Source organism: Scardinius erythrophthalmus (genome assembly GCF_964197995.2).
Source record: "Scardinius erythrophthalmus genome assembly, chromosome: 17".
Lineage (NCBI taxonomy): Eukaryota > Metazoa > Chordata > Actinopteri > Cypriniformes > Leuciscidae > Scardinius > Scardinius erythrophthalmus.
Window position 1 is genome coordinate 38,899,648 of NC_138237.1, and position 27,411 is coordinate 38,927,058.

The following is a 27,411-nucleotide window of genomic DNA, read 5'->3' on the forward strand; positions in this document are numbered from 1 at the left end:
TGACTCCAGTTGTAAGTCTCCAGTTGTAAGTCTCCAGTTACAAGTCTCCAGTTGTAAGTCTCCAGTTATAAGTCTCCAGTTGTAAGTCTCCAGTGATTGACTCTATTTTCGACTCTCAGTCACTGTGCACTTTTCTTTCGCCTTAGTTCATCTTCACCTCGACCCTCTGCGATGAGGGAGTCCAGAGTCCCGTGTTCGACGAGCGGTGAGGAGCTGACGGTACCCGAACACTCCTCGGTCTCTGAGATGGCTGACAGCGGGCGTGGGAGCTGGACCTCCTGCTCCAGTAACTCCCACGACAGCCTCCAGACTCTCCCAGGGCCGCGCGCCCCGGACCTGCTCACCCACCGCCACACGCCCATGGGCGGCCCGATCGCCGAGGTCGAGACCGGCTCCAGAGACGGCTCTGAGCTCAGTCAGTCCTCTAGCTCGCTGTCGGACACTTACGAGGGAAGCTACGGCACCATCAAACGCAAGAGCTCAGATCACGCCTCCTCCGACGGGCAGAACAGCACAGATCCTGCGTACAAGATGATCACGTCCAGCACGGAGAAGGGACTCATAGGTGAGTGTGAGCTTCGGCTTCTACACGTGACACGGCAGATTTCACTATCCTCTCAATGTGCAGCTCTTTTGGCTTGCGCTGCTGAGTGCTTGTGTCTTGATACCTCGAGGACGCACATGTATATATACAGTATATAGTAGTCAACATCTGAAGTGGATCAAAACCTTTCATCAAAGTTATACCTGAATTTTGAACAATACTCGTTCTTGTCTTAGAACCGAACTTTTTTGATCCACTTTAAATGTTGACTACTGTACATAGACTACTGTACAGTAGAGCGATTTACCCAGGACGTCCTGCGCTTGCACAAATAGGGCATAAACTGGTGTCTTGATACACTTTTACAATAAAGACATCCTTTTAATCAAAGTCAGATGTATTTGGACAGTGCATTTTCTCATCTATGCTCAAAAAGGGGGTTGACAGTTAAAAGATTACCTTTATTTTCAACTAGTAATGTCTCTGATTTCAGGCAGAATTACTATAATGTGATGGCGTTCCTTACTGTGGTTGAAAATTACAAATATTGTAAATATTTTGGCGTTATCACCTACCTCTAAGTACTTTAAACAGTGAGTTGCTAGAAAGTCAACACATGATGCTTTGGTGCTTCGGTGAGCAATCAGTTATTCTCTAATCTAGCTAGTTTTAAAGTCAAATCAAGTCACCTTTATTTATACAGCGCTTTTTACAATACAGAGTGTTTCAAAGCAGCTTTACAGTGATAACAGGAAAATAATGCAACAAAGTTTGTTTCTGGAAGAAAATATCGTCATATTCCAGCTTAAGACAGTTCAGTGATGGTTCATTTTTGTTGTGAAAAAGTTATTAATTTAGTTTATTTAACTATACAGCTGCTCTGGAGAAAACCGTGATGTCATCGTCCAGCTCACTTCAGTTCTCACACGTCTAATGCACTTGAATTCATACAAAATCTGTTGCACTGATCTTCAGTTCATAGTAGAAGAACTCAGTTTATTAGTCACTTCTTTTAATGACCAAACCCAACATTCAGCCTCATTAAAAAAACACTGGAATATTTGTTCCAAAAAGGACAAAAAGGACATGAGCATCACTATCAGTAACTATAAACTAGTTAGAGAATCAACCCGTGACACATTTTCATTTCTACATTCTATTCAGGGTTTGAAATGAACTCTCGCCAAATGCGGGTAGAATCAACTGTGGCGTGTAATGCTGTCAGATCACGAGCCAATTTGCCGTGTTACTTATTATGTTTACTCACTTTGCTGGAATCGCGTAAGACAAATTTGCACAGATTTAGGACAAATACTCGTGAGTCATGATATATTAAATGCAGCGTATTGCACAGAATCTGCTCATATCTGGCTCACTTGAACACACACGTCACTACGCTAACGGCGTGCTTGTTCATTTGCATTGAAGCAACAGCGAAGATTAAAAAGCATTTGGTAAACAATTTTAGAAAATCCTGGCTTATACTGAGACCACAGGTTTGAATAAGAAATGAATGTATGAAATCCAGATTTTATTTTATATATATATATATATATATATATATATATATATATATATATATATATATATATATATATATATATATACACATATACATATAAGCTGTGACATAGTTAATCTGGTTTATTTATTTTTATTATTATTATGTTTTTTTTTTTGTTTTTTTTTGGCTAGTAGAAGTTCTGAATGGCCGGTAACTTAAAGATTTAGTAGCCAAATTGGCCGGTGAGTGAAAAAGTTCATTTCAAACCCTGGTTCTATTTATTTAACATTCTTTTATCAGAGATAAATGTTGCAGAAGCGTGTTTTTGTGCCCTGTTTGTGTGAAGCGTTCAGCGTTCATCCTCGACGTGACTCGTGCATGCTTGTGTCAGTTTCTTTGATTTACGTACCCCGTTTCTTTAATTGATGTTTGCCTTGTGTCTGTGTGTGTTTGTGTGTGTGTGTGTCTGTTTTCTGTGCTCCTTCCCCTTCATCACATCACTTCCTGCACCTGTCCTCCTGCTTCCTGCCAGTGTACTGTGTTACATCACCCTGCAAAGACGATAGGTTCACGGCGCCGCCCCCGACCCCGGCGGGGTACCAGGGCCTGAGTCTGGGCGACACACTCGTGCGGGACGGAGGAAAAGTCCACGTAAAGCCGCCCGATTATAGCGTGGCCTTGCAGAGGTGCAAGCTGAGACACAGCCTGGCCGAGCCCAGCCGGTCCCGACCGCCCAGTGTTACTCTCCAAACTCAGGCTGAGAGCGAGGAGGGTATGTGGCCGATCCCTGCGGAGCTCGGAAACACGGCCGGCTCGCATTTCACCCCCACAGCTACAGAAGCTAATGGTATTTTACACCAGGAAAATATGATTTATGACTACTTCTGTATCACGGCAGCATTTGTGGAGTTTAATCAAAGCCGATATTAGAGGAGTGGTTCACTTCAGAATTACAATTTCCTGATCATTTTCTCACCCCCACATCTAAAGAAGCCAATGGTATTTTACACGAAGAAAATATGATTTTTTTAACTACTTCTGTATCACGGTAGTATTTGTTGTGCCGAGTTTAATCAAAGCTGATATTAAGGCAAGACATACAGGCAAAAACATGCACTGGTTTTTATTTGCGTTTGAAATTTTTATTTGTGTTCATAGATTGTGACTTTTTTCCTCCACTTCAGCAGCTTTAAATACTCCATACTTTACAACGTTTTTTCTATCTATATTCTGAAGGTTTGTTCATGACCATTTAATTACCAAAAACATGTTGAACAAACGCACATGAGCAGCGGTAGAGAGGGGGAGGATATGAAGGTAAAACAGTAGCAAAACTCGAGAGCTTGCTAATTTGAATGTGAGAACTTGTAAAATTAATATTTGTATTTGTAAGTTGAAATTTATACTTGCAGCTCTGATGTGAAAAGCTGCATCTATCGATTTGCACACACAGACAATACTCAGAACACCTGTGTTTTGAATTCGAAGTTGCAGATTAATAGTTACAAATGTGTAAAGTGTCATTTACATAAACAAAATGACAGGCACAATTGTGTACTACACATTTATCTTTGTGCTTTAGTTCAGTTTCGTTGTACAACCACAAGTCGGCACTCACAACCTCTCATATCTGGCAGTACAACTTCAAATCCTAGCGCTTTGACTTTTGCTACTCTTTTTGCGATATGCCTGTAGCAAAACTCACTCGTGCACTTGTAAATGCAGACTTGCGAGAGCAGAGTCGGGGGCGGGGCTGGGGTCGGAATGAAGTCATTTTATTGGTCGATGCCTCACCAATGAACAGAATATGAACGCAACGCGTTTAATTGAGACAGTGGTATTAAAAGACCAAAAAGGAAACACCATAAAGCATAGCCTATACAGAAAAAAATTGAGCACAGAATATGAACGCAACGCGTTTAATTGTACGTTTTCCTCGAAACCCAAGAAAACGCTTAATGAGGCTTAATGGACTAACAGTTATAAAATAAAAATTAAAAACAATAAAAAAAACACATAATTTGTTACTTTATTAATAAAACACTAGGCAGCAAGTTTATTTGCACTGAACACACATTTGCTTATATATATATATATATATATATATATATATATATATATATATATATATATATAAATGAAGAGTTCAGATGCTCATATATTTAAATTCAATAATTTCACTTAAATGGCAGTGAAGATTACCTATTAATTATCATTTAAGTGAAATTACTGAACTTAAATATACAAGCTTGATAAAAATGATCATTCTATAAGAAAATTTCAAATGGCATTTAGAGGCTTTTGCATCTGAACTCTTCATATATATATATATATATATATATATATATATATATATATATATATATATATATATATATATATATAGCCTATATATATATATATATACATATATATATATATATATGTGTGTGTGTGTGTGTGTGTGTGTGTGTGTGTGTGCCAATTCCATTGCAATATGAAAATGCACCTAAATTATCTGATAAGAATGTAAAATGTATACCTTAATATGCAATGTAAGTCGCTTTGGAAAAATGTAAATGTTTTAAATATTCACCCTAGCCTAACTGTTGGACACACAAAACTCTTTTACAGTCTATATGGTATATATACCATATATAGGGCATATATATATATGGCATACGTCATATGTTTTACGTCATATTCTGTGCTCATCTGCTTTTCTGTAGTATGCATTAGCATTGTGCCTACTGAGTTTGATAATTTCGTTTATTTATTTTAATATCAGTCTAATGCATTAAGCCATGTTAGTGTTTCAGTGCACGCGGGTTTCGTGACATCATCGAACTCCCATTTCATTGGCTAGGTGCCAACCAATAAAACGGCTCCTTTGACCCCCCCTTCTCCCGCCCCCCTTTCCCTCTCACCGCCTCTGAGTTTCAAGTGCACAAGTTAGCTTTGCACCTGATATGTCGCGAAAAGAGTAGCAAAAGTCAAGGCGCGAAATTTGAAATTGCAGTGACAGATTTGAGAAGCTGCAAGTGCTTAATTGAGGAAGTACCGCGAATGTGAACGTAAGATTAAACGCAAAATATATATTACAAGTTTGTGTCTGTCGTTGTATTTCTGTGAATGGCATTTTACACATTTGTGTCTACTTGTCTGCAGCTTCAGATTCAGAATACAGGTTTGTGATTATTGTTTGCGAGTGCAAATTTCAACATTCAACTTCAGATTTTTATTTTACAGGTTTTCACATTGGAGCTGTGAGTGTAAATGTTCATGTACAAGTACGAATATTTATTGTACAAGTTCTCAAATTCACATTTACATGCTCTCGAGTTTTGCTACTGTTTTACCTTCATAGGAGGAGGCCACCGCAAGTGAGTTTTATTACGACAGTGAGTGTTGTGAAATATACCCCCCCCCCCCCCCACAGCTGTAGGGGGAGCTCGTGGGGAAAACATGCGACAACAAAAGGGAAAATCAGCGAAGAAGTGACTAGAGTTTTTTTTTTTTTTTTTTTTTTTTTTTTTTTTTTTTTTTTAAATCAAACACAAGCACAAGAAAATTTGGATTGAACAAACAAGTAACATGGGGGCTTAAAACAATCAACATATAGAAGAGCAGAGCACAGATCAATTATACAGGAATGAGAGGAGAAAAAAAAAAAAAAAACCAAAGGTACATTTGAGAGGATAAACATTTTACGGAAGAGGATTAGGGCCAGGCAATAATAAAAAAATAAAACCATCTCGAGATTAAAGTCATTATAATGCGAGATTAAACTCGTTAAATTTCGAGAAAAAAAGTCGAAATACAATATTGAGAATAAACTCATTAAATATCGAGAATAAAGTCGTTGTGTTGCGAGAAAAAACTCGTTAAATTTCGAGAAAAAAAACTCGAAATACAATCTTGAGAATAAACTCATTAAATTTCGAGAATAAAGTCGTTGTGTTTCGAGAAAAAAAGTCGAAATGAAATGAATAACGCATTCGATCAGTGTTCATTGCATAGCCTACTGATATCAACCTCATCGAGGTTTCGTGGTTTTCCAGGATACCATAAGACACATTATTAATCGTTGTTGGTTGTGTACGCCTCCATCCACAGAATGTAACGACTGTAACCATCTATACAGCCATTAATGGCAATGCTATACGGTTTTAGTTTATCATAGCTGTCCATATGCCAGAGTGTATTTGGCACCTTAAGGATCAACAAGTTTAATAATGCGTCTTATGGTATCCTGGGAAACCACGAAACCTCCATGAATTTCATGTTGGACAAAAGCGAGTACATCGCCCAAATTGGGCTGATTTTTTCTTCTAAAAACACCTAGCCGACCTAGACCTAATGTTCTATTCTTTGTTACTGAAAGAAAGTCAAAAATATAGATTGTCTAAGTGATCTAACTCTGCCATGTCCTCTATCAGGTTATGCAATGAACACTGATCAAATGCGTTATTCTCTAACGTTACATTTCATTTCGACTTTTTTTCTCGAAACACAACGACTTCATTCTCGACATTTAACGAGTTTATTCTCACAATTACTTCGACTTTTTTCTCGAAATTTAACGAGTTTTTTTCTCGAAACACAACGACTTTATTCTCGAAATTTAATGAGTTTATTCTCAAGATTGTATTTCGACTTTTTTCTCGAAATTTAACGAGTTTTTTTCTCGAAACACAACGACTTTATTCTCAATATTTAATGAGTTTATTCTCAAGATTGTATTTCGACTTTTTTTCTCGAAATTTAACGAGTTTTTTCTCGAAACACAACGACTTTATTCTCAATATTTAATGAGTTTATTCTCAAGATTGTATTTCGACTTTTTTTCTCGAAATTTAACGAGTTTAATCTCGCATTATAATGACTTTAATCTCGAGATGGTTTTATTTTTTTATTATTGCCTGGCCCTAATCCTCTTCCGTAACATTTGCAAATCACCAATTACATATGTCAAATTTTTCAAACAATGTTACGGTTTTTAAGGCTTTGGAATTATTGGAGTTTTTAATGGATACAAAATATCTTCTTATATCAGACATGAAGACACATAATAAAGGCTTTGAATTGGAATATTTACATTTATGAACATAAAACTTAGCTAAAATAAAAGTGACTAGAGTTCGCTAGAGTTGCCGAGTTCTGCTTTAAAGTGACATATTATACCCCTTTTCACAAGATGTAATGTAAATCTATGGTGTCCTCAGAATGTGTCTGTGAAATTAGGGACTGTTCGTTATTTATTTAAGGGGCCACCGGAGGAGTTTTGAGATCTGTTGTCAAAAAAGACATGACCCTCCCTTCGCCAGCAATAATTTTTTCTATGACCCTCCAAAATGATTGTGAAAAAAGGCATGACCCTCCCCGATCATTTATTGATTAGCCTACTTTTGTACTGGTTTGCGCTTGGCAAAGATGTTCAGATAGCCATTGTTTGTTTGTTTTTTAAACCATAAACTCTTGCTTTCTCATCTTACTAGGGCTGTAACGATAGACCAAACCTACGATTCGGTTCGTATCACGATTTTTTATTTTAGATTTGAAAAAAAATCTTGTTTTCGGTGCTGATGCGGTGTGACTCGTTCAACATGTGGGTGGCGTTGCGAATAAAGCATCTAAAAGCTGTCACAAAGAACCGGCAAAAGTAATGATTATTAATATGTCATATATAGCTAGACATTTTAATTGTTTTTAATAAACAAGTGTTTTCTGTGTCTACTGCAAAGATGAAGTTGACGATGCGTCGCGATCTTCGCAGAACGCGCCAGAGAGAAATGCACATTTCATAAGGAGAAAGCAGTCTGTTTTCCTTCATTTTGAATTGTTCTGCATGTTTAAAAGTAGACATTTCAAGCTTTCTATATATTTCTCAGGTCTATGAGGCAAGTAGCATAGCCTACCTTACGCTGAGTTTCGGTTCATTTATGAGACAAGAGTCCAGTTCACTCGCCCGCGCCTCCGTGTCATGATTATCTATTTTCTACTATATTTAGACTACTTCTTATTTATTAAATCCAGATGAAACATTGATTAAAATTAAGATAAAATTAATAAAAAAACGAAATTCACTTTAAAGAAAGACTTTGTGCTTTCTGTTTGAGGTCTGTGCAATTTTTAAAGTCGCTTCAGAGCAGTCATGTCCGTAATGGAGAACTGTTTTTAACGAATTTATCCTCAACTAGTTTTTGTGGTGTAGGTCTATGTATTTTATGTTAACTTAAATAATAGCCTACTAATAGTGATTTAAAGATGTTGTAGCGCTGCGAAGATCGCGAGTCGTCAACTTCATCTGTCTAGCCGACACTGACATAAAAAATAACTGTTTTATTAGTAAACAATTAAAATGTCTCCTGTTATATTGAACATATTTGCCTGTTCCTTACAAAACACTGACAGTGTTTTTTTTTTTTTTTTTTTTTTTTTTTTGAGCAGCTGCGGACAAATTATTTCGACACACACACACACACACACACACAATATTGATAAACAGGATTTTTTGTTGCTTTTTTAATACAATAAATTTTTTATTTAATTTATTGTCTAATAAAATTATAAGCCTATTATTTTTAGTTTATTAACAGCAACAACAGCTGTAAAGATGAAGTTGACGATCGCCATCTCCGTAGTGAACACGCCTATAGAGAGAAATGCACATCATTACATAACCAGAGAGTAGGCTAGCCTATTTCTTTTCGTTTTAAATTGTTAAAAAGACATTTCAAGCTTTCTTAAGATATATTTCATGTATGTGAGGCATATGCTGAGTTTCGTTAAGTTAGGATGAGATGCGCTCCCGTTCATGAGCAGTGCAAGTGACCACGCGGGCGCCTCTATGATTGTGTTGTCTGCTATATTTGGTATTTGGCAATTGGTTGATAAAAAAATATTAAAATTAAGATACAATTTATACAAAACGAAATTCACTTAAAAAAATCGTTTTCTCCAAAACAAAACTTAATTAAGTGGTCAAAATCATGTCTGACCCGCTCCATGTCTCTCGATATTGCGTATACTCGTGTGTGCGGTTCACTTTCATAATCAACATAGATGAAAAAATAACATTATTAGCCTATATTTGAACAAAAATAAAACTAAATGAGCTTATTTAATGGTAACAACACAGTAGGCCTACAGACTCTGTATTTGTACAAATTGCTGCACATTCATTTTATTCTGAATTTTGCACACACAAGTTGAAAGGCATTTGTTTGTGCATGCATGTAAAACATATCTGCAACATTTATCAAGTTCACTGATAATTATGCGTGCATTTATTAATTATTATCTTAATGAATAATGTAACAAGGACGAAGCATGTAAACTGTTTGTTTAGATCCGAATACAAATAGATCCGAATGAAGAAACGTACAAAACCATAGGCTATAGAAAATGGGTGGGCCCGGACCTAAATGCCCACCCAGGCCCAATGGTAGCGCCGCGGCTGGTGGTAGCCCTACATCTTACACATCGTGGAAACAAAATAAGAATGGAAACTAAAGTATGGTAGTATCGCCCTACAGCGCACATTCTATCAGCTGCAGTTCTGGCGCCTCAGTCCCAATACTGTAAAACTCGACGTACGTTCACATCACATGTTAATGCAGCGGTAGAGTTACACTCACAGGACACTGTGCACTTATTCGCAATCACAAAAGTTCATTATTTGCTCGTGCTTTAAAGCTTTGCCGGGTAAACATTTCTTTGGCATTCTGTTCTGACATGATGCACTTTTTCTCTAAGCGCGACAACTGAAGCACGCACTGTCAAACAGCGCCAAACTGGATTTTTGTTGGGTCAGACCCAACTGATATCGAAGGCGGGCTGATAACGCGAGATCAACATGGAGCTAAATGGAAAAAATAGCACCAAACAAGCCACTTTGAAATGTTGCTGTTTTAATGAATATAAAAGTTGGGTGACCCTCCCCCTAGACTAAAAGAAGTTGGATGACCCTCCCCTCAACAAAGAATAAAAAGACATGACCCTCCCCTATTTTCCTCCGGTGGCCCCTTCCATAAATACCGAACGGTCCCTTACAGCTCAAAATACCAGATCATTTATCAGACATTGTCAAATTTGCCCCTTTTTGGGTGTGAGCAAAAACACGCTGTTTTTGTGTGTTCCTTTTTAATGCAAATGAGCTTTAGCTCCGCCTCCGTTCAGAAGAGGGCGGAGTCTTTACACAAGCTTCAGAAACTCCGGCAATAACAGAACAGGCCAATCTCCCTCATCCAGAATCCCAGAGTAACCAGTAGCGAGTGCAGCCTTACTGAGAGACTCAGGAAGAGTTTCTGAATGTTAGTGGAGACATTTCTGTAGTTGTTGTGGAGTTACAGTGATCATCTCATCATCATGTTGAACTTCTCCACAAGTGTCCACAGTTCCTGAGGTGTTTATAAGACAGCGGTGACATGTTCTGGTCAATAGTGTTCAGTGCCCGTCTGTGCTCAACCACAGAACAGCTTCAGGCTCTGCTGGATCTTCATCAGTGCGTTAGAACTGGTCTCTGTTGTCGCTCGAGAAACCAAATGTCGGCTGGTGTGTGTAAACGTGCAGATTAAGGGCCGGTAATATTATAATAAGATCCTCTTCATACGTCAGAAGGAGAGCGAAATCTGATCGGCTTTCTGGGTTGATAGAAGCACTGGGGACCCGATTATAGCGCTTTAACACGGACAAACTCAGATATTTATGATTTGTCCCCTTTAATATGTCAAGAAAATCAAACAAGAATTTTGAACCTGGCTTTATCCAATGTAGTGCAGATTTCTGTTCCGGAAATGTTTGCAAAAGAATGCATATTTAATCAGATAATCTAATGCCTCCCTTGTATATTTAAGCAACATTTCAGAAAACTTGTTCTACATTTGTTTAGTTATTTTTTTACTTATAACATGCCAATATTATTGCAGAACATATTTCATTTTCACGTTTGATTTTGTTTGTTTTACACTGCAGATCGATCAAACGGCTGTTCGTGTAGGCTGTTAATTGTAAGACTTGCTTTGTGAAGTCTTCATGTTATTTATGAGAGGCAGTATTGCCATTTCTTTTACACAACGGTCTACAGATTCACACACTTTCACGTGTTTCTTCCATTTTTTTAGTTATTTTTTACTCTATTCACCTGGGGTGTCTTGCCTTAATAAAATAACACCAGAGGGAGGAGAATACTCACTGGGAATATCCCGGACGAGCCCCCAGATCAGACAAACTCAACGCTAATCAGATAATCATCATTATAATGTGTTTTCCAATTCAGTGGCTGTAAAACTAATAGAAAATGCTTTATAGTGTAAATTATCCGTTTTCCTCAGCAAGTGAACAAACTCTTTACAGTCACACTAATCGTCTCTGGATTGCCGATCTGCGTACAAAATAAATGCTTAATTTTATGCAAAATATCAATATCATCACCGGGGACCCGATTATACCACCTAAACATGGAAAAAAGTCTGATTTTCAAAATCAGACTCCAACAAGACAAAAACAAAATCAAACAAGAATTTAGAACCTGGTTTATCTAATGTAGTGCAGATTTCTGTTCTGGAAATGTTTGCAAATTAATGCATATTTAATAAAGACTACCGGAAATATCCCGGACGAGTCCGCAGAATCATTATTAGTGTGTTTTCCAATTCAGTGGCTGTAAAACGAAAACTATGGTGATGCAGAAATGCTTTATAGTCTAAATAATGCATTTTTCTCTTAAATAACTCCTTGTCTGCGTATAAAATAGGCTTTATCTTATGCAAAATATAATTTCCGTTGGGGTGAAATGTGAGCTGGTGATGTTCTGGTGGCCTCGGGTGTAAGTAGCGTTTGAGGTTTGGGATGTGCCGTTGCTGTCCGTGTGTGTCGAGGCTTCACTGTGTGTCGATGACGCTCTCAGCGCTTTAACTGACCCTCTTCATGTGTGTGTGTTTCAGATGAGCAGGTTTCTGCCGTGTGACTGGACCTCAGCGCTTCACACACACTCCTGGTTCATGCCAGAGAAAGGTACAGGTTTGCACCAGTTAAACAAAGTCGTTTAATTACAAAACCCGTCTATCTTTGATCATCGACCAACTCGCTGGAGAAAGACTGTCCAGAAGAGAAGCCGGACCCGGTTCTCCAACACCTCTTTTCAGTTCACACACACTGTTCACCATCCAACCGGTTCCTCTGGGAGAAAACACGCTTTGTCTCCGTGTGTGAACATCACACCATGTGCACGCAGCACTTCTTGACTCAAACACAGATGAATCATGGTCCAGAGACGAGCGGTTATGGTACTGGCGCACTCCTTCTGGATGTGTGTAGAGATGAACAAGGTTACGCCTCATTACGCATGATTTCAGCAACGTTTACACACGTTCTCGGTTTACAGTGTTCTTCTCGCTGAAATGCGCATCGTCTGCCTAGTTTTTTACGCAATAATAATGACGTCGTCCGATTGTACAGTCTCAGATGTCGGATTTGCTACTCCTGTCGTTGTACATAGTGAGCGAGATCAATATTGCTTGTCAAGGGGAGATATATTTATATGCTAGATGTGCATTTTCAGTCCTTGTTAGTTAATGCTCTTTGGACAGAACATTTTGTATAGAATGCAAATGGTTTCATAGTCGTTTCTCTCTGTAAGCAAATGAACACATTTGTATATGAACTAAGCCTTCGATGTATAGGGTTGAAATAAATGTATTATATTAAGGGACAATAACTGGAGTATTACATTTTTATGGTTTACCCGTCTGGACCCAGATGCTTTTCTTCTTATTGTTATTTTATTTTTTGAGTATGTTGTTTTACTATGAACAGCATTGATTGTATTAATGATATAAGCATAAAGGGTTTTTTAATGTATGTTTTATTGTAAATGAATGTTCTGATCATGTACAGCTGAGAAGAGAGTGCGCTATATAAACTGTATTTTCACTATTTTGTTGAAATAAATCGGGGGTTGTGACCGCTCCTGTTCCTGGGCAGAAATGATTTCTTTCTGGAGACTCTGCTAATGTCACGTGTTCAGTGTAAAGCTGGGGACACATTTGGCAAAGGCCTGAAACATGAACTCAACACACTTAAAGACTGTTTCCATTGACTGGAAAAGATTTTAGCCTTTGACAGTCAGAGGAGCACAAACCTAACCTTACTTACTTGCTTACACTACACAACACACTTAAAGTCCCCATGAAATCAAAATTGACCCTATTTACTTTGTTAGCGCATATTACTAGTCTTGTGGTGAACAATTAATCCGTGCAAGAAAATATTTAAAAAAAAATTTTTTTACCATGGTAATCTTTAATCAAAATCTGAAAATGCCCCTCCCCTCTGCATTGGAGGACCTTCTCTGATGACGTAGGTTTGAGGAATTGGTTTGGGCAACGCTTAACCACTCCCCTCAAACCGTTAGTCTACTATGAGTAGAGATGGAGAGGAGGAGCGCTAGAGTAAAACCCTGCCCTCTGTTCAATATTCCTTTTCACTGGGAAATACGTCATAACACTGGAGAAAAGTCGTTTGCAACTTCCGGTTCACGGGGTTTTTAACACGATTGGTGTCACGTCGGGACATTCTGCTGAACTCAACCGTGTTAGAGCTTGCACTGAAAAAACATGGATGTCAACCATAGACTGTAAAAAAAGATGGACGACGCACCTTCACTCTCTACCATTGTAGAAAATTGAAACCGGCAATGTCCAAATATGGCTTCTTAGTGCCCGAGTCGCGGTATCACTGCCTCGCTCTCACTCCCGCAGACTTGGTTAGTACAGTTCACTGCAGAACAGCTCATTATGTCAGTGTGAACCGTTAAAGAAATATAGAAATTTAAGTTAAAGCTCCAATCTCCTCCCGAAAATTGCGAATGTCAGTTGGTGTCCAACCCGGTTGTCCTGGGACTAACTCCTGGCTTGGCCGATCGTCTCCAAAAGATCATTGATGTGTGGCATTTGTAGCAAATTAGCTCAAAATAAATATTATATTATAATCAATCAACCATTTTGTCCCGTGAACACTCAGTGTTAATTGTTTATTAATTCTAAGAAATGTTAATTTACAGGGGAGGGAAACGTCTTTCTTACTGTACAGTCCTACTAAGAGCCCGTAGTCAAAATCTAAATCGTAAAATAAACTTTGTTGCTAGCAGAGAATCAGAATAAAATACGAATTGTGCACAATTTTTATGAATTAAATCACAAACATAAGGCAAGGCAAGTTTATTTATATAGCACATTTCATACACTATGTAAAGCACTTTGAATTGCCATAGAGAGGAATAAAACTAATCACAAAATAAAAGCAAGGAAAATTCAAACAGTTATTCATAAGCTTTACATAGAAAGGAATTATAATAATCACACTATAGCAGTTCATGGAGCTTTGCATAGAAAATAGACCAAATAAAAGCAGGGGAAATTAAAACAGTTATAAAAGGAATTAAAAGAGAGAAATGATACAGTTATAAAATGAATGAGTAAAATTAATTAAAATAGTAAATAAACTTCTCATCTGGCAAAACACCGGTGTATCTTATTTTGACTGAGATTTCCCCATGGTCAGTATTCCTCTGTGGATTTTCATATACTGTGGATTATCTGAGCCCACCAGACCAGTTATCTGTACCAATCCAGACCAGTAATCTGTACCAATCCAGACCAGTAATCTGTACCAATCCAGACCAGTAATCTGTACCAATCCAGACCAGTTATCTGTACCAATCCAGACCAGTAATCTGTACCAATCCAGACCAGTAATCTGTACCAATCCAGACCAGTTATCTGTACCAATCCAGACCAGTAATCTGTACCAATCCAGACCAGTTATCTGTACCAATCCAGACCAGTTATCTGTACCAATCCAGACCAGTAATCTGTACCAATCCAGACCAGTAATCTGTACCAATCCAGACCAGTTATCTGTACCAATCCAGACCAGTTATCTGTACCAATCCAGACCAGTAATCTGTACCAATCCAGACCAGTAATCTGTACCAATCCAGACCAGTTATCTGTACCAATCCAGACCAGTAATCTGTACCAATCCAGACCAGTAATCTGTACCAATCCAGACCAGTAATCTGTACCAATCCAGACCAGTTATCTGTACCAATCCAGACCAGTAATCTGTACCAATCCAGACCAGTTATCTGTACCAATCCAGACCAGTTATCTGTACCAATCCAGACCAGTTATCTGTACCAATCCAGACCAGTAATCTGTACCAATCCAGACCAGTTATCTGTACCAATCCAGACCAGTTATCTGTACCAATCCAGACCAGTTATCTGTACCAATCCAGACCAGTAATCTGTACCAATCCAGACCAGTTATCTGTACCAATCCAGACCAGTAATCTGTACCAATCCAGACCAGTAATCTGTACCAATCCAGACCAGTTATCTGTACCAATCCAGACCAGTAATCTGTACCAATCCAGACCAGTTATCTGTACCAATCCAGACCAGTAATCTGTACCAATCCAGACCAGTTATCTGTACCAATCCAGACCAGTAATCTGTACCAATCCAGACCAGTAATCTGTACCAATCCAGACCAGTTATCTGTACCAATCCAGACCAGTAATCTGTACCAATCCAGACCAGTTATCTGTACCAATCCAGACCAGTAATCTGTACCAATCCAGACCAGTTATCTGTACCAATCCAGACCAGTAATCTGTACCAATCCAGACCAGTTATCTGTACCAATCCAGACCAGTAATCTGTACCAATCCAGACCAGTAATCTGTACCAATCCAGACCAGTAATCTGTACCAATCCAGACCAGTAATCTGTACTAGTAACCAGTGTTCCCTTGACCGTCATGAGTCAGTCCCTCTCAAACTCCACAGAGAGGTGAGCACAGGACAAGCGGTTTTACCCCACTACTACAATTCCCTTCACAAAACACCGGTTATCAATCAGTGCCATTGGAGTTCAGTTTAGAATCAAAAGGAGAATGCAGAGGTAAAATAGTGTAATCAGTCGGACTAATCTAAACACGCACACACACGCATAGGTAGAATGGTAAGTGACAGAATGAAACCGGAAGCAGGAACTATGGAAAAGATCCATTTAACTATGAAAAGAACCATCAGCTTATTATTTTCAGAGCTCCTCATTAACTGTATACATGCATGGCCTTTGCAGTGAAAGCATTTCGTGAAGTTCCTTAAGAAGGATTTTGATGGTCACATTAGTCTCAATCGATTTCTTCTGCGTTGAATGAAGAAATGGTGATGACCTTGAATGCCTTGTTTGACTTGCGATTGACTTCTGCATCTCTGGAGAGATGTTGAACTTTTCCAAGAGCGCCTCCTTCAGGTCCACATAGATCTCTGCTTGGTCCTCATCCATAGTCAGGTATGCCTCCAGCATTTTCCCAGTGGAACAAGGCGATAACTTCACTCGTCTTCTGGCCACCTCCAGGTTCTGCCAATATGCTCAAAGCGATGCAAGTTCTCAATGTCCTCCCCCTGCTGGAAGACTGGCAACTTCGGCTCTGATTGGCTCTCTCTTTAATGTCCAGCTGAGAAAAATAAAACAAATAGCTGATTGTAAAACATTTATGGAAAAAAAACACCCATTTATGAAAACAGGAAACGTGATGACATCTGACATGTCTAACAAGTCTACTATTAATGAATAATATAAAAATAAGTAAAGTCAAGGGGAGCAGAAGGATGAATTAACAAAAGAGACTATGATCAGAAATGTCATGAAATGTCAGAGTTCATCTCACCTGCTCTTGAGCATCATCTGGTGGTCACTGGACAGTAATGATGAAACATCCTCATAACACTGACATCAGCAGTCTTGTTAATTAACAGTAAATCTAAACTAACTACTGTGTTAGTTCTAAAAGGAAACATAAGTCAGGGTGAGTAAATAATTACTGAATTCAATTTTTGTGTGTACAATTCCATAGACTCACAGAAAAATAAGTTGATAAAGGGTAAATAAACTCCAAGCTTTGAAAAAGAAAGGGTTACAAAAGTAAAAGGTTGGATAGTTGGTGAGTTGTGGCCTCATACCTGGAACTAAGGCTTGGCAATGCTGTTGTAGCTGTTTTTATTATTATTATTATTATTAGGGGTTCAAGCGTGTAGAACTGAAACCCAATTGTAATTGTTAAATTCTCCAAGGATCAGCATTCTCCCATAAAAGTGACTGGGCAGTCCAAACCGTAAGTTTTAGAGACTTGAAACTTTGAGGGCTGGTAGTACTCACACCGCTTACAAAGTCACCAAGGCTCGCCCCAAACGGCCTGATGGGGGCGCTACAGCGGTCAAGAGTACGGGCTCAGTCTTATATTGTTGGAATGCATGTCTCTGATTTGCTCGTTGTTTTAGCTAAATTTTCGGGTATTTTTTATAAAAAATAAAAATAAATAAAAACCTACTTTATCTAACCACTCCTAGGTTTTTGGCCCTATCGGAACCAAACCAGTGCAGCCAGATTCTCTGGAGTCTGATTGTCAATAGTTATAAAAAAAAAAAAAGTTTCGGTTCACGGTCCCTATAAGGCCGTTAAAACTTGGGAGAAGCCACTTTTACTAAAATGGCTATAACTCGTGAACAGAATGAGGTATTTTCACTAAATTCAGCAAGTGCTCATTCTGTGGATGCGTGAAAAAAGGACGTGGCGACTGAATGAACACAATCCTTTACAACCGTGAAGTTAAAACGTGCGCCTTCGCGCCCTAAAAAATTAACTTTGGCCTTTGGATAGGCTACCTATAGCAGAGTCATTTATAAAACTGGCGTGGCCAAGTCTACCAAAAAGCCTATCGTTCCTAAATGAAAACTCGAAAGTTCACGAAAACAAAACATGGTGAGAACATGCAACACATGATTCTAAACAAGCATGCAAACTTTTATGAAGATCGGATTATAGGTGGGGCTATAACTGTAAAAAAAAAACTTGAATTGGTAAGTTGCCTGTATTGGCTGTAAATGGTCATTTCCATCTATGATTGAGACGGTAACAGGCTTGCTAAATAAAACATAATATCTTTTTAAGCATGTGCTTTAAGGCCTTAAATGCTTTATCCCCGACAATTGCTGCTCGAAGCTATATTGATTTTAATTTTATTTTTTTTTCGGATCACAAAAGGAAAAATTCTTCTATTTTCTTATTATTCTTTTCATTGTGTTAATAATTAAAATGATATTCAAATATGAATAGTTTATAAAGTTTTATTAATTGAACCAGAAGGGACAAACTCACTTTCAAGAAAAAAAAAATCATTTTAAATGCAACATTATTGCTGACTTTATTTCATGCACATATCGAAGCCCATTTCAGCCACATAAGAAAAATAATATCATACATGAAAAGTTTAAATTATTAGATTATTAAGTCATAATTATAAAATTAAACGTTTAAATGACTTCAAAAGTCATAAATATTAGATTAAAATGCAAAATTGTGAGATTAAAAAGTAAAAATTATGACTTAATTTTGACTTTTTATGACATTCTGTGTATCAGATAAATCAAAATTATTACTTAAAAAGTCAAAATTATGACATATTGTGAAATAATAAAATAAGTCAAAATTATGACTTAAAAAGTATGTAATAATTTGCACTTTTTAATCTCATAATTTGGATTTTTTTACACATTTTTTTTTTCTTATGTGGCAAAAATGGTATTCCATATGCACACTTTTTTTGATAGGGTTCTTCTTTAAATCATTAAATAAATCTTAAAGGTCCCGTTCTTCGTGATCCCATGTTTCAAACTTTAGTTTGTGTGTAATGTTGTTGTTAGAGTATAAATAATATCTGTAAAATTATAAAGCTCAAAGTTCAATGCCAAGTAAGATATTTTATTTAACAGAAGACGCCTACATCGAACGGCCGGTTTGGACTGCATCCCTCTACTTCCTTCTTTAATGACGTCACTAGAACAGTTTTTTGACTCCGCCCACAGGAATACACAAAATAAGGGGGCGTGGTCTTGTTGCGCTCCCACGGAGAAGAGGAAGAGTTGTGTTTGTAGAGTGTGTTTGTCGCCATGTCGTCGAGACGCTGTTATTTTCATCCCGGAGTCCAAGTCTACTCGATCCTCTTCATCAATGTTCTCCCGGTCCGATTCCGGCTCAAATTGATAGGGTAATATTAAAGACATGTTTACAATAACACGGAGCGCTTGCATCTCCACGTTATGGTAAGAGGCGTGACCTTTCCGGGCAACGTGCACTAAGCTGCTGTCCAATCACAACACAGGAACCGCTGGCACAATCAGAACTCGTTCTCAAACCGGTTCCACGGAGGGCCTAGTGTATGCAGGTTTTTGGTCTTTCCCTTCAATTAGTGCCCAATTAAGACCTAGACTACCAGGTGAGGGGAGATCTTAACCAATTAGTGACCTACTCAATCAGTTTGGTTCAAGGTAAAAGAGAAAACCTGCATACAATAGGCCCTCCGTGGAACCGGTTTGAGACCACTGCGTTACATATTTCTGAAGGAGGGACTTCATAGAACAAGGAAGTCATCAGCCTGTTCTTAGGACAGTGAAAACAGCGGTATACAGATTAGTAAATTGTGTGAAAAAGACCGTTTTTTACACGCGAAACATGAACACATGTTATATTGCACACTGTAAACACAATCAAAGCTTCAAAAACACACGAAAAACGGGACCTTTAATTTTTGCATATCTGACATATATTTTCTCCTACATTAAAATGTCATTGCAGGGGCAAGGTAGACTTTGATCACATCACTGTTTAATGTTGCTTGTTGGACTTTGAACATGAACAGTTCTTGTCTGTGTGCTACCCCACCCATTTCAAACTTTTATGAAAGAGATAAAGTTTTAACGTTTCATTTTTGAACAATAATCCTACCGGAAGGAATCACATTGTAGAATAAGAAGGATTGAGCTCCTGCAAATTATAGTCAGCTGAAATGTGAGTATTATTGATTACATTGTTTACAAAATTATGCCTGTGGAAAAATCTACATACAGCTGTATATCTATATATGCTTTTATATAATACTGTGCATACCTGTAGTTTACACATCTGAGAGAAAAAGCACTCAGGTTAAACAAAAGCAGAAGCAGTGTGAATGTTTCTATTATACGACTGGATTAACTAACTGGACTGAACAAAAATATAAGCTAAATTTAAAGCAAAAGTTAATATGTCAAAGTTAAAACTTCATTGGTTCTTCCACATTAAAATGTATGAAAAGTATGTGCAAGTAATTGATATTATTGATTATTTAAGGCCGAATGTAAATTCATTATCTTGTATATTATAGACCAGGACTGTTGCAACAACAATGGCTTCAAACAGACTATGGCGCCACAGCATGGACGAACCACCCAAAATATTGTGAGAGATTGTTACGTTATGTTTTTACATGAAGTTTGTTTGTTTATCTATGTTTCTCTTGATGCAGGGGATCATAATAATTGTCTGGGTGTTTAAACAAATTGTTAGCTTATTAAGCAATATTTCCTTTTAAAAAATCACTCTAATCCGTGTATACAAATATACAGTATATAGCATAGGCCTAAATTATCAAAATAAACGCAAGAAACTCAGTTTCATCTACAGTACATATCAGTTAATGTGCACCATAAAATTTAAATATTAGTATTACAAAACATACAACATTTCTTGATGTTTCTGTGTTTTCTCTAGATCTGATGTTCTTCATCTCGAAGCTGAATCGAATATGCTATATGAGAAAACTTCTGCTGAATGTCAGACACATATAGGGAAAATGAGAAACCTCATCAAAGGGTTTGAAAAAGATTACAAATATGCTATTGAGCTCAAAAGAGGAGGAGCAATAGCAGAAGTAACTGGAGGGACTCTCATCATGATTGCAGGAATAGTTGCAGCTTTTTTTACTCTGGGGGCTTCTCTTGTTGTTGTGGGATTAGGAGCAGCTACGGCTGCAGCTGTTGATGTTACTGCTCGTGTCGGGGAATTCAAAAAATCACAGCAGGAGAAGAACATTAAACAAATCATTGAAACTGAACTTGAAGAACTTCAGAACAAAATGAGTCCTATGATTAACTCGCTGGAAAAAGTGTTTCAGCGTACTCAGGAAATACTGAGAGACCCTACTGAGATACCAGAGCACAAACTCACTGAAATACGTGATCGTTTTTACGACTGCTATCAAGAGTTTCAGACTTTCAATTTGACTGAAAACCTGTCCGAAACTTCAGCTAAGATTGTTAAAACGCTTGAACTTTTGGACGAAATTCTTGAAGACAACAAGGACGAGCCTGCAAAACCAATAGAGGAAGAGGAGCTTAAGAAAAAGAAAGAGGAAGAGGAGTTTAAGAAAAAGGAAGAGGAAGAGGAGTCTAAGAAAAAGGAAGAGGAAGAGGAGTTTAAGAAAGAGGAAGAGGAGTTTAAGAAAAAGAAAGAGGAAGAGGAGTCTAAGAAAAAGGAAGAGGAAGAGGAGCTTAAGAAAAAGAAAGAGGAAGAGGAGTCTAAGAAAAAGAAAGAGGAAGAGGAGCTTAAGAAAAAGAAAGAGGAGTCTAAGAAAAAGAAAGAGGAAGAGGAGTCTAAGAAAAAGGAAAAGGAAGATGAGCTTAAGAAAAAGAAAGAGGAAGAGGAGTCTAAGAAAAAGGAAGAGGAGTCTAAGAAAAAGGAAGAGGAAGAGGAGCTTAAGAAAAAGAAAGAGGAAGAGGAGCTTAAGAAAAAGAAAGAGGAGTCTAAGAAAAAGAAAGAGGAAGAGGAGTCTAAGAAAAAGAAAGAGGAAGAGGAGTCTAAGAAAAAGGAAGAGGAGCTTAAGAAAAAGAAAGAGGAAGAGGAGTCTAAGAAAAAGGAAGAGGAAGAGGAGCTTAAGAAAAAGAAAGAGGAAGAGGAGCTTAAGAAAAAGAAAGAGGAAGAGGAGTCTAAGATAAAGGAAGAGGAAGAGGAGTCTAAGAAAAAGAAAGAGGAGTCTAAGAAAAAGAAAAAGAAAGAGGAGTCTAAGAAAAAGGAAGAGGAGCTTAAGAAAAAGAAAGAGGAAGAGGAGTCAAAGAAAAAGGAAGAGGAAGAGGAGTCTAAGAAAAAGGAAGAGGAAGAGGAGCTTAAGAAAAAGAAAGAGGAAGAGGAGTCTAAGAAAAAGGAAGAGGAAGAGGAGTCTAAGAAAAAGGAAGAGGAGTCTAAGAAAAAGGAAGAGGAAAAGGAGTCTAAGAAAAAGGAAGAGGAAGAGGAGTCTAAGAAAGAGGAAGAGGAGTCTAAGAAAAAGGAAGAGGAGTCTAAGAAAAAGGAAGAGGAGCTTAAGAAAAAGAAAGAGGAAGAGGAGCTTAAGAAAAAGAAAGAGGAAGAGGAGTCTAAGATAAAGGAAGAGGAAGAGGAGCTTAAGAAAAATAAAGAGGAAGAGGAGTCTAAGAAAAAGGAAGAGGAAGAGGAGTCTAAGAAAAACGAAGAGGAAGAGGAGCTTAAGAAAAAGAAAGAGGAAGAGGAGTCTAAGAAAAAGGAAGAGGAAGAGGAGTCTAAGAAAAAGAAAGAGGAAGAGGAGTCTAAGAAAAAGGAAGAGGAAGAGGAGCTTAAGAAAAAGAAAGAGGAAGAGGAGTTTAAGAAAAAGGAAGAGGAAGAGGAGTCTAAGAAAAAGAAAGAGGAGTCTAAGAAAAAGGAAGAGGAAGAGGAGCTTAAGAAAAAGGAAGAGGAAGAGGAGTCTAAGAAAAAGGAAGAGGAAGAGGAGTTTAAGAAAAAGGAAGAGGAAGAGGAGTCTAAGAAAACGGAAGAGGAAGAGGAGTCTAAGAAAAAGGAAGAGGAGTTTAAGAAAAAGGAAGAGGAAGAGGAGTCTAAGAAAAAGGAAGAGGAAGAGGAGTCTAAGAAAAAGGAAGAGGAGTTTAAGAAAAAGGAAGAGGAAGAGGAGTCTAAGAAAAAGGAAGAGGAAGAGGAGCTTAAGAAAAAGGAAGAGGAAGAGGAGTCTAAGAAAAAGGAAGAGGAGTCTAAGAAAAAGGAAGAGGAGTTTAAGAAAAAGAAAGAGGAAGAGGAGTCTAAGAAAAAGGAAGAGGAAGAGGATTTTAAGAAAAAGGAAGAGGAAGAGGAGCTTAAGAAAAAGAAAGAGGAAGAGGAGTCTAAGAAAAAGAAAGAGGAAGAGGAGTTTAAGAAAAAGGAAGAGGAAGAGGAGCTTAAGAAAAAGAAAGAGGAAGAGGAGTTTAAGAAAAAGAAAGAGGAAGAGGAGTCTAAGAAAAAGGAAGAGGAAGAGGAGCTTAAGAAAAAGGAAGAGGAGTCTAAGAAAGAGGAAGAGGAGTCTAAGAAAAAGGAAGAGGAAGAGGAGTTTAAGAAAAAGAAAGAGGAAGAGGAGTCTAAGAAAAAGGAAGAGGAAGAGGAGTTTAAGAAAAAGAAAGAGGAAGAGGAGTCTAAGAAAAAGGAAGAGGAAGAGGAGTTTAAGAAAAAGAAAGAGGAGCTTAAGAAAAAGGAAGAGGAAGAGGAGTTTAAGAAAAAGGAAGAGGAAGAGGAGCTTAAGAAAAAGGAAGAGGAAGAGGAGTTTAAGAAAAAGGAAGAGGAAGAGGAGCTTAAGAAAAAGAAAGAGGAAGAGGAGTCTAAGAAAAAGGAAGAGGGAGAGGAGTTTAAGAAAAAGGAAGAGGAAGAGGAGCTTAAGAAAAAGGAAGAGGAAGTGGAGTTTAAGAAAAAGGAAGAGGAAGAGGAGCTTAAGAAAAAGGAAGAGGAAGAGGAGTCTAAGAAAGTGGAAGAGGAGTCTAAGAAAAAGGAAGAGGAAGAGGAGTTTAAGAAAAAGAAAGAGGAAGAGGAGTCTAAGAAAAAGGAAGAGGAAGAGGAGTCTAAGAAAAGGGAAGAGGAGTTTAAGAAAAAGGAAGAGGAAGAGGAGCTTAAGAAAAAGGAAGAGGAGGAGGAGTCTAAGAAAGAGGAAGAGGAGTCTAAGAAAAGGGAAGAGGAAGAGGAGTTTAAGAAAAAGAAAGAGGAAGAGGAGTCTAAGAAAAAGAAAGAGGAAGAGGAGTTTAAGAAAAAGAAAGAGGAAGAGGAGTCTAAGAAAAAGGAAGAGGAGTTTAAGAAAAAGAAAGAGGAAGAGGAGTCTAAGAAAAAGGAAGAGGAAGAGGAGTTTAAGAAAAAGGAAGAGGAGTTTAAGAAAAAGAAAGAGGAAGAGGAGTCTAAGAAAAAGGAAGAGGAAGAGGAGCTTAAGAAAAAGGAAGAGGAAGAGGAGTCTAAGAAAGTGGAAGAGGAGTCTAAGAAAAAGGAAGAGGAAGAGGAGTTTAAGAAAAAGAAAGAGGAAGAGGAGTCTAAGAAAAAGGAAGAGGAAGAGGAGTCTAAGAAAAGGGAAGAGGAGTTTAAGAAAAAGGAAGAGGAAGAGGAGCTTAAGAAAAAGGAAGAGGAGGAGGAGTCTAAGAAAGAGGAAGAGGAGTCTAAGAAAAAGGAAGAGGAAGAGGAGTTTAAGAAAAAGAAAGAGGAAGAGGAGTCTAAGAAAAAGAAAGAGGAAGAGGAGTTTAAGAAAAAGAAAGAGGAAGAGGAGTCTAAGAAAAAGGAAGAGGAGTTTAAGAAAAAGAAAGAGGAAGAGGAGTCTTAAGAAAAAGAAAGAGGAAGAGGAGTTTAAGAAAAAGGAAGAGGAGTTTAAGAAAAAGAAAGAGGAAGAGGAGTCTAAGAAAAAGGAAGAGGAAGAGGAGTTTAAGAAAAAGGAAGAGGAAGAGGAGTCTAAGAAAAAGGAAGAGGAAGAGGAGTTTAAGAAAAAGGAAGAGGAGTTTAAGAAAAAGAAAGAGGAAGAGGAGTCTAAGAAAAAGGAAGAGGAAGAGGAGTTTAAGAAAAAGGAAGAGGAGTTTAAGAAAAAGAAAGAGGAAGAGGAGTCTAAGAAAAAGGAAGAGGAAGAGGAGCTTAAGAAAAAGGAAGAGGAAGAGGAGCTTAAGAAAAAGGAAGAGGAAGAGGAGTCTAAGAAAAAGAAAGAGGAAGAGGAGTTTAAGAAAAAGGAAGAGGAAGAGGAGCTTAAGAAAAAGGAAGAGGAAGAGGAGTTTAAGAAAAAGAAAGAGGAAGAGGAGTCTAAGAAAAAGGAAGAGGAAGAGGAGCTTAAGAAAAAGGAAGAGGAGTCTAAGAAAGAGGAAGAGGAGTCTAAGAAAAAGGAAGAGGAAGAGGAGCTTAAGAAAAAGGAAGAGGAAGAGGAGCTTAAGAAAAAGGAAGAGGAAGAGGAGTCTAAGAAAGAGGAAGAGGAGTCTAAGAAAAAGGAAGAGGAAGAGGAGTTTAAGAAAAAGAAAGAGGAAGAGGAGTCTAAGAAAAAGGAAGAGGAGTTTAAGAAAAAGAAAGAGGAAGAGGAGTCTAAGAAAAAGGAAGAGGAAGAGGAGTTTAAGAAAAAGGAAGAGGAGTTTAAGAAAAAGAAAGAGGAAGAGGAGTCTAAGAAAAAGGAAGAGGAAGAGGAGTTTAAGAAAAAGAAAGAGGAAGAGGAGTCTAAGAAAAAGGAAGAGGAAGAGGAGTTTAAGAAAAAGGAAGAGGAAGAGGAGCTTAAGAAAAAGGAAGAGGAAGAGGAGCTTAAGAAAAAGAAAGAGGAAGAGGAGTCTAAGAAAAAGAAAGAGGAAGAGGAGTTTAAGAAAAAGGAAGAGGAAGAGGAGCTTAAGAAAAGGGAAGAGGAAGAGGAGTTTAAGAAAAAGAAAGAGGAAGAGGAGTCTAAGAAAAAGGAAGAGGAAGAGGAGCTTAAGAAAAAGGAAGAGGAGTCTAAGAAAGAGGAAGAGGAGTCTAAGAAAAAGGAAGAGGAAGAGGAGCTTAAGAAAAAGGAAGAGGAAGAGGAGCTTAAGAAAAAGGAAGAGGAAGAGGAGTCTAAGAAAGAGGAAGAGGAGTCTAAGAAAAAGGAAGAGGAAGAGGAGTTTAAGAAAAAGAAAGAGGAAGAGGAGTCTAAGAAAAAGGAAGAGGAGTTTAAGAAAAAGAAAGAGGAAGAGGAGTCTAAGAAAAAGGAAGAGGAGTTTAAGAAAAAGGAAGAGGAGTTTAAGAAAAAGAAAGAGGAAGAGGAGTCTAAGAAAAAGGAAGAGGAAGAGGAGTTTAAGAAAAAGAAAGAGGAAGAGGAGTCTAAGAAAAAGGAAGAGGAAGAGGAGTTTAAGAAAAAGGAAGAGGAAGAGGAGCTTAAGAAAAAGGAAGAGGAAGAGGAGCTTAAGAAAAAGAAAGAGGAAGAGGAGTCTAAGAAAAAGAAAGAGGAAGAGGAGTTTAAGAAAAGGGAAGAGGAAGAGGAGTCTAAGAAAAAGGAAGAGGAGCTTAAGAAAAAGGAAGAGGAGTCTAAGAAAGAGGAAGAGGAGCTTAAGAAAAAGGAAGAGGAAGAGGAGCTTAAGAAAAAGGAAGAGGAAGAGGAGCTTAAGAAAAAGGAAGAGGAAGAGGAGCTTAAGAAAAAGGAAGAGGAAGAGGAGCTTAAGAAAAAGGAAGAGGAGCTTAAGAAAAAAGTAGAGACATTCATTTGTGAAATGAAGAAAGGAACTGATCAGTTACAGAACACCTTGAAAGAAATCAATCAACTGAGAGAAAGAATGTCAGAGAGCGTGAATTAATGACTGATAATTATTGATGTCCTAAAGTGATTAATGTTACATCATCAAAAGTTAGAATAAAATAGGATCCGCAGAACAGCACTGGTTTTTGTTTTGTTTGTGTTTTGCTAAAGGAAAACGATATTTTGTGACACAGAAATTCAAGTGTAAGATTACATTGCTTTTGCTCTAGATTATCAAAACACGCCATGACGTTGCATGTGACGGTGACCCGGACGCTATATAAGGGTCACAGGAACAAGGAAATGACAGCTTCTGTTCTTCAGCAGCGTTCTATGTCAAACTGTACGTCTTATTTGGTGTTGTCTGTCAAATCTACTATGGCGAAGGCAGTGTGCGTCTCCTTGATTTAAGAAGAATTTAAGAAGCAAGGATGGCGCACACTTGCTTTGTGGTGTTGGGTTGTGAGCGGAGCTTGCACGGACAGTTCTCGAGGGCACTGTCTATTTTGTGCAAACTGAAAGGATTCTGTGACTGGGAATCTCGCGTCTGCCGAGGCAGCGCGTAGATTACAGGTCTGCAGGGTGTAGACTCCGAGTTTACTCTTCCGCTCCCGCCTAAGCCTGTTTAAAAAGAATAGAATAGGCTTGCGTTCCTAGTGCATCAGCTCGCGTCTGTCGAGGCAGCGCGTTGTCTGTTTGCATTGGGTTCGCACGTGGAGCAGTGTTTACAGGTCTCGCGCACGGTTCGGAAAGCGGCTTCTTCCGACCGTGTAAAGACCCGGTGTTTGATTTATCTGATTCTGAGGAGTCAGATACTATCAACACTGAACCACGAATATTCACCACATTATGAGGAGTTGATGGAGAAAGACTGGGGCTGTAATGAAATTAAATGTTTGGTAATTTAATAAGAAGGAAGCGACTAAAAAGAGTGCTTCCTGCAAACCCAGTCAAAATCCTTGTGTCAGAGTCTTCCTTTTTCAAACGATCTCCATACT

General features: G+C 38.1%; 2 protein-coding genes across 6 annotated transcripts in view; both read left to right on the top strand.

The window, feature by feature from the left end:
* rapgef6 (Rap guanine nucleotide exchange factor (GEF) 6) overlaps nucleotides 1–13,018 on the top strand; it is a 185,733-nt gene extending 172,715 nt beyond the window's left edge. For 2 of the 5 annotated variants that reach the window (XM_081390392.1, XM_081390393.1), the window contains exons 27-28: nucleotides 147–565; nucleotides 11,975–13,018. In XM_081390392.1, coding sequence (XP_081246518.1) covers nucleotides 147–565; nucleotides 11,975–11,997 — 442 coding nt within the window. In that variant the 3' untranslated portion in view covers nucleotides 11,998–13,018. Of the gene's footprint in view, nucleotides 1–146; nucleotides 566–2,580; nucleotides 2,896–11,974 lie in introns of all 5 variants that reach the window. The other 3 variants (XM_081390391.1, XM_081390395.1, XM_081390394.1) reach the window with 3 other exon arrangements.
* Nucleotides 13,019–19,776: 6,758 nt separating this feature from the next.
* Nucleotides 19,777–27,411, top strand: part of LOC308706119 (uncharacterized protein) — a 63,748-nt gene continuing 56,113 nt past the window's right edge. Inside the window, exons 1-4 of the mRNA XM_081391499.1 lie at nucleotides 19,777–19,947; nucleotides 20,303–20,376; nucleotides 20,689–21,567; nucleotides 26,644–26,677. Of these exons, the coding sequence (XP_081247625.1) occupies nucleotides 20,324–20,376; nucleotides 20,689–21,567; nucleotides 26,644–26,677 (966 nt within the window). The 5' untranslated portion in view covers nucleotides 19,777–19,947; nucleotides 20,303–20,323. The remainder of the gene's footprint in view (nucleotides 19,948–20,302; nucleotides 20,377–20,688; nucleotides 21,568–26,643; nucleotides 26,678–27,411) is intronic.